Raw genomic sequence first — 8,196 nt, forward strand, 5'->3', positions numbered from 1 at the left:
ACTTTTTTTTTTTTTTTACCTTTAAGTTTTAAAGTTTATATAAAATGTAAAATTAAAAAAAAAAAAAAAAAAAAAAAAAGGAGAGAAAGATGGAAAGAAAGAAAGCAAATATTTTATTGAAAAATAATTTTTATAAAAAAAAATAAATATGATATATATAAATATTTTTATTTATATATTTTCTAAAAAAAAAAAGAAAAAAAGAAAAAATAGGGGATCCACGTGATAAAGAAATATACACATAAATATGTATATATATATATTTTTTTTTTGTATATATTTCTTTTTGTAATGATAAATACAAAATGTTATTAATACATAAGGGGATTAGGTTTGTTTTTATTTATTATATTTTATTTTATTTTTTTTTGTCTTTCTGCTTCATGTTCCAATATATATAATATATATATAATTTTTTTATATTCCAATAAAAATTATGATTAAACTAATTGTATACCATATATTTTCCTGTTGCTGAGAATTGTTTACATCCATGTATAACCTTATTAATTGCTAACAAGAGATCTTTCTCTGTAATAGTTTTTCTTCTTGCTCTTATCGCAAACATACCTGCTTCTGTACAAACACTTCTTATATCTGATCCTGTACTGTTAGGACATAATCTAGCTAAAAGTTCAAATCTTACATCTCTACTCATATTCATAGTATTAGCATGTATTTTAAATATATGTGTTCTACCTTCTAAATCAGGTAAACTAAATTCTATTCTACGATCAATTCTACCAGGTCTAACTAAAGCACTATCTAAGGTATCTGGTCTATTGGTAGCCATCAAAACCTTAATATTACCTCTATTGTCAAAACCATCTAATTGATTAACTATTTCTAACATGGTTCTTTGTACTTCATGATCTCCATGAGCACTTTCATCACCACGTGAACCTCCAATAGCATCAACTTCATCAATAAATAAAATACATGCTTTTTTAGATTTAGCCATTTGAAATAATTCTCTAACCATTCTAGCACCCTCTCCAACATATTTCTGAACTAATTCTGAACCAATAACACAAATAAAACAAGCATCTGTTCTATTAGCTATAGCTCTAGCTGTTAAGGTTTTACCTGTACCTGGAGGACCATATAATAAAACTCCTTTCGGTGGATCAATACCTAGGGTTACAAACCTTTCTGGTTGTAGTAATGGCATTTCAACAACTTCTCTTAATTTTTCTAACTGTTCTTTACATCCACCAATATCATTATACGTAATATCAGGTTTTTCTTCAACAGTCATCATAGTGACACTTGGATCAATTTTTGGAGGTAATAATATTTGTATTTTATATTTCGTACGATCAACACCCACTCTCATACCTTCTTCAATATCACTTGGAGCTACCTTATCTCCTAATCCTACTACAAATTTAGCTATTTGTTTTACATTTATAATATATTTGGTTTGATCTGTATCTGCATTAATAATTTTTGTGCATCTAGCAACTTGTAAAGGTTGTTCTTCATTTAACATTTGTTTATCTAATTGTAAATCCCATTGATTTGGTAAACATAATCCTGTATCACTTTCCCTTACACCACATAATTTATTTATATTAACTAGGAGTCCTGATATGTCTCCTTCTACCTTTTTAATGGTCTTGGAATATGGTCCAGAGCCCTAAAAAAATAAAAAAATATATGGACAATATAAAAAATCACATAAACATATAAATATATATATATATATATATATATATATATATATATATATTTATACATATTTGCACACGTATACACATAAAGCATATTCTTTAAAATTCTTCCAATGTAAAGATTTGTTATTCACACAATATTCATTTTTTCTTAAACATTAAAGAATATAATAAATTACATACATATAAATATATGTACATATATACATGTAATATATATACATATATATATAAATATATTCTTTTGACAATTATATGATTGCGTGAAGGTAAATAAAACAAAAATATACATCAAAAATATGATATATATGTCATATATATCATATATATATTTATATATATTATATATATATTTTTATCTAATTACATATGATTTCAATATATTTATATCTTCATCATCTAATGGCTTCGATTGAGTGGTAGTTTCTTCTTCCATATTTAATAGGGACTCATAAATCTTAATAAAAAAAAAAAAAAATTTTTTTTTTTTCTTCTTCTTTTTTATTTTCTTCTATGAAAATCAAAATGTTAAAAACATGTGAATGAGTTATTCTTTCTTTTGATAAAATTACATTTAAAAAATTAGGAACAAAGAAAGAAAAAAAAAAAAAAATAAATATAAATTAAAAAGAAAAAATAATTATTTGTATATTTAAAATATATCATAATATTATTTTTTCTTTTATATATATATATATATATATGTATTTATTATTATATATATATTCATTTATATTTATATGTATTAAATTTTTTTTTTTTTTTATTTTATTTTTTTTTTTTTAAATTTGTAATGACGAAAAAAAAAAAAATTTATATTATATTTTTAATTTAATTATTTTATAAAATAATTATAAAAAAAATTTAGAATAATAAATTTTTTTTTTATGTATATTATATTTTTAATCCATATAAATATATTTTATGCGAACATTTAAAAGAAAACATTATTATATATATTATATATAATATATATATTTTGTTGTAAAATATTATTTTTTATATTTTTTTAAAAGAACAGATTGGGAAAGAAAATAATACAAGGATAATATATAATATTATGAATTAGTATTAAAAAAATTTAAAAAAAAACGAAAATATTTATAATGATGACTTCTTTAAAAAATTTTATATATGAATGTATTTATGTATATATTACAGAATAAATGAAAAAATGGTTTTTCCAATTTTTTTTTTTTTTTTTTGTATTGAATATATGATAAATATGTGAAACATTAACAAAAGCATTTTAAAGAATAACCTATTAGGAATAATTACATTTGTTTACAATATAAATAGATATATATATATATATATATATATATATATATATATATATATATAAATGTATGTATGTATGTTATTAAAAAGGACAATTTCATATTTATTTTAGTTGGTTTGGATTTGATTTGATTTGATTTGATTGTTTTTTGTTTTTTTTATTCCCTCTTACTTTTCATATAATGTTATAATTAGGTTAAGTAAAAAAAAAAACAAAAACGAAAAAAGAAAGAAGGAAAGAAACATAGATATAAAACGTTTATTAACACATAAAAGAATATTTGTATTTGAGATGTTGTTCAAATATAACTTTCAATTGAAAGAGGGGTTGTGTAGTTTCATAATAATATGTATATAATGTTTTAAAAATATACCGATTTATAAATCTATTTATTCTATTTTTGTTTAATTTTTTAAATTTATTATATAATATTTATCCGCCTTCAATAAGAATCTTTTATTTTCTTGGTTCTTCCTTTTATTTTTATATATTATTTATTTTCTTTAATAACACCATATAGATTACAGTATAAGTAAAAATTTTGAGTGTAATATAAAATAAATACACATATTTATTATGTTTACACATATATATATATACATATATATATATTTTTATTCTGTATATAATTTTTTTTTTTTTTTTTTTGTATGAAAAGTATGAATTCTCGTAAATTATAAAAATATTTTATTTGTAATAAAATATATATATTTATTTATATATATATATAGAAAGAATATATATTTCAATGTTTTCGTGCATTTATTCAACACAAAAAAATATTTTTTGTAGATAAAAAAAAAATATACATAAACATATTTTTCTTTTTCTATCTTATATATAAAAAAATATATAATATATATATACTTTTTGCATTTATATAAAATTATTGTACAGTTTTAATATCTTAAAAAATATATTTTTTTTTTTTCTTATTGAAAATTTATGTATAAGGATATATTTTTAAATAAAAATATATAATATTTTTTTTTTTTTTTTTTTTTTTTTTTTTTTTTTAAACATGCATATTAATATTATATATACAGAATTATATTTATATGAATGAATTGTTATATATATATATATATAATATTATATATGTTATTTATAAATTAATATTAAATATATATATATATTATATATATATTTAATATTAATGTCCTTATAACCATTTAAATTTATTTGTGTAATTGTTAAATGTTATAATTTAAATGTATAAAAAGATATATATATATATATATATATATATATATATATATATATATTTATAATAATTTAATCATTATTTTAAAATTATTTTGATTATAATTAAAATGCCTTATCATAATATTAATTCTATGTGTACCAAAGAAAATAAATAAACATACATACATAAATAAATATAAATAAATAAATAAATATATATATATATATATATATATATATATATTTAGATAAGTTTATAAGTACGATGGCAGGAAGGAATAATAATCATGAGGAGTATATAGAGAATGAGAAAGAAATATATAACGTAAAAGAATCTGCAAATAAAAAGGAGAGCGATAATATGAAGAATGATGAATTTGTAATTTATCATGACAATTTGAAAGATGTAGAAGATATAAATAAGGAAAATGTAAATTATATAAAAAGCATAAATAAAATAGAATGTGATACAAATAATCACAATAATAACAATAACAATAATAATAATAATAATAATAATAATAATAATAATAATAATAATAATATTTATATTAATAATGATAATAAATTTTGTAATGATCATAAAAGTTTCGCTTCTTCATATAATTCTCAAAATTCAGACGTTGTAGCTACATGTGAAGAAGGAAGCAATAAGTGTTATGAACCATCTAATAAGATACATAATAATTTTATGTTAAATAAAGATTATAAGAATAACACAAATGAAGAAAATTATAAAATGGAAAGTCCACAAAATAGCGTATATTGCGAGCAGGATATTAATAATAACAATATAAATGAAAGATATAATAATATAAATAATGAATGTACACAGAATTATATAAATAACACAGAGGAAATTACTAATGATATAATACTACAAGAGGAAAAAGAAATGGGAAATATAGAAAAAGAAGAACAAGATAATGTTATGTATAAAGAAGAAAAAATAAAAAGAGAAGATACAGAAAATAAAAATGAAATGGATTATATAAAGGATGAATCAAATAATATTTTTCCAAGTGATCAGATTAATTCTGTAAGAAGTAACGAAAAAATTTATATTACATCAAACGATAAAAAGAATCCTTTAACAAATGAAAAAAAAATATATATTTCAACAAACGATAAAAATAATGCTGTAAGAAATGATAAAACATTTTACCTCTCATCAAATGATAACCAAAGTGATTCCTTACCAAAGAAGTCGATACGAAATAATGTTGAAGAATTTATAAGAAGAAAACTTATGGAAAATGAAGATATGGCAAATAAATTTAATGTGTTTCATATAGGTATAAATAAAATCGAAGCACTTAAAGCTTTATATAGAGAATGTAAGAATAATTTTAATAAAAGTTTTAGAGAAAAAATTAATAAATTACATGAATTAAGAAAATATTATAATGAAAGTATATTTGAAAGAAATATAAGTGTTGATTATATTGCCAATACAGAAAAATTGAATGCTATAAAAAAAGAAAGATTGTCAAGATTATTTTTATATATTGAAGATATACATAAATTAAAACAAGCTCTAAAAGTAAAACAACATAATGATTTACAATTAGAAAATGATGAAAAAAAAGAATATTTTTATGATGCTTATGAAGATATAGAAGATTTCTTTATATTCGATCATGCACTCTCATATCTAAATAATGATGTTGAAACAATTTTTACAGAATGTGAAAATTCTTCTTTTTTTAGAGAAGATTCAAGTATTGATAATTTCTTAGATGAAGTAAGTAGTAAAGCAGATGAAGAATATAATAGGTTAAATATATTTGCAAAATTTTCTTTAAAAAATTATTATTTTTTTGATATAAATAAAAACTTATGTTCTATTTATGCATTAACACCTATGATTATTAAAAAATTTGCAGAAAAAATTAATTCCTATAATTTAACAAAAAATGAAAAAGACATAAATAATGATAATGATGGTGAACATGAAAAAAATGATATAGATTTTACTATAGATTCAATCAATAATGAAAAACGTAATATATATGCTAGTTGTGGACTTGAAAGTAATCATAATTTAGATGCATACGTACAATTTCATTGTGATAAGTGGCAAGAAAATATGTATGATGTTGTTGAAGTTAATAGTCTAGAATTAGATTTTAATAGATTAAAATGTAATATTATGTAATTCGATTTATTTATATACCTACATGTCTTAGTATCACATATTATAAATTAACATATATTATTATAATATAATATATATAAACTTAATTATTATTTATTTATTTATATAGGTATTTACTTATTTATTTATTTATTTATTTATTTATTTACTTACTTATTTATTTATTTATTTTTATTGTTATCTTTTTTTTTTGTGGTTAATTTTTAAATAATATAAAGATTTTAAAATATTCACATTTTTGAATGTATAAATTTATATTTTGTGTTTTCTTGTTTTTGCTCCTTATGAAAAAATATATATGTAAATTAAAAGGAACATATGTATAATATATATATATATATATATATATATATATATATATATATATATACAATACAAAAGAATTATATATTTGTATACATATCATTTTTACAAAAGATGTGTGCATATATATTCATCCGTGTTACTTATTTTGTTTGTTTTTTTTTTTTAATGGTTCATTTTATATTTGAGTATATAAATTATATAATATACATATATAATGTATTCATTTATTATTCATAAAAAATGTGCATAAACTCATTTTATTGTTATGTATTATTACTGTTGTGATTATAATAATAATTATTATTATTATGGTTATTCTAATTAATTATTTTGTATTTTGTTCTTTTATTCTTTATATTTTTCTTATTATAATGACGTTTATAAAGACTTTTAAATATCCAAATATAAAATAAAAAAAAATACTTTTTTGTTAAATAGAATAAGAACATTTTCATAAAATGGAATGTGACAACTATATTTGTTCTATATAACACATAAAATCAAAAACAAACTTTTTTTTTAACAATATAGGAATAGTTTAATTACAAATTAGTAGGTTAAATATGTGTGTACAAATATTAATTAGAGCTCCTTAATAATAAAAGGGGGTCAATGAAAAAAAAAAAAAAAAAGAAAAAAAAAAAAGAAAAAGAAAAAGAAAAAGAAAAAGAAATATATATATATAATAATTAACAAAATAAAAAGCGTATTTTTTTAATTTTCATTTAAATAAAAAAATAAAAGAAAAATATTATAATTATACCAAATGTGTATAATATATATATATATATAGCGAAAACATTTTGAAAATTTGCAAAACCATTATATGATGAACAAAAAGAAACGAAAAAATTAAAATATTTACTTAAACAGGATAACCTAGGGAATAAAAATGACATATGTATATATATATATATATATATATATTTATTTATTTATTTATTTACTTCCACTTGTCTTTCCTTTCTTTGTATATTTTTCCACAATTTGTTTTCCATAAGGGTCATCATAAGTCAATGTTTTTAAGTAATGTACAATATCAACCCTTTCTTGCAAATTCGATAAACCCTTAAAATTCATACCAATATGTGACTCAACAAATTGTTGTGGATTTTTCATATACTTAAGTAAATTCACATCATTCCATATTATTCCTGATGTATATAAATCGGGAGATGTTTGGAAAGGTGAATTACCTTTACTCATTCCTGCTGTTCTATTATATACATTAAATAATGTAGGTCCCCAACTCGTAAATCCTGAATTAGTCTGACTATTATCAGGTGCTATCGAATGACACTGCTTACAATGCTTTTTAAATAATTTCTCTCCTTTTACTTTATCACCAGGAGGTAATACGAAATCATCGGGAAATTCATCATCTAAATTGCCTTTTTTTTTATAACCACCTATATTCATTATATTCTTCTTTTCTATTATTATAAAATAACAAACATATAAAATATAATTTATACATATAAATATATATATATATAATTCCTTATTTGATTTTAATTTTTTTTTTTTTTCACCTAGCTATATTTATTTTTTCTCCTTAACATATTGATATGTCTCTTTTTTTTTTTTTTTTT

The 8,196-nt window shown here is 18.9% G+C and overlaps 3 protein-coding genes across 3 annotated transcripts; 1 reads left to right on the forward strand and 2 right to left on the reverse strand.

Annotated features, from left to right (window-relative positions):
- Window positions 1–445: 445 nt before the first annotated feature.
- On the reverse strand, window positions 446–2,109 carry PRSY57_1310500 (26S protease regulatory subunit 7, putative; the record flags this gene model as incomplete). The annotated part of the gene is made up of 2 exons (XM_012909041.2): window positions 446–1,639; window positions 2,041–2,109. The coding sequence occupies 2 exons, from the start codon at window positions 2,107–2,109 to the stop codon at window positions 446–448; spliced, it is 1,263 nt and encodes a 420-aa protein (XP_012764495.1).
- Window positions 2,110–4,405: 2,296 nt separating this feature from the next.
- On the forward strand, window positions 4,406–6,298 carry PRSY57_1310600 (hypothetical protein; the record flags this gene model as incomplete). Its single annotated transcript, XM_012909042.2, has 1 exon — window positions 4,406–6,298. One exon carries the CDS (start codon window positions 4,406–4,408, stop codon window positions 6,296–6,298), a length of 1,893 nt encoding a protein of 630 aa, XP_012764496.2.
- A 1,245-nt stretch (window positions 6,299–7,543) lies between these two features.
- On the reverse strand, window positions 7,544–8,023 carry PRSY57_1310700 (cytochrome c2 precursor, putative; the record flags this gene model as incomplete). The annotated part of the gene is made up of 1 exon (XM_012909043.1): window positions 7,544–8,023. One exon carries the CDS (start codon window positions 8,021–8,023, stop codon window positions 7,544–7,546), a length of 480 nt encoding a protein of 159 aa, XP_012764497.1.
- Between the last annotated feature and the right edge of the window lie 173 nt (window positions 8,024–8,196).

Source organism: Plasmodium reichenowi, chromosome 13, assembly GCF_001601855.1.
Source record: "Plasmodium reichenowi strain SY57 chromosome 13, whole genome shotgun sequence".
Lineage (NCBI taxonomy): Eukaryota > Apicomplexa > Aconoidasida > Haemosporida > Plasmodiidae > Plasmodium > Plasmodium reichenowi.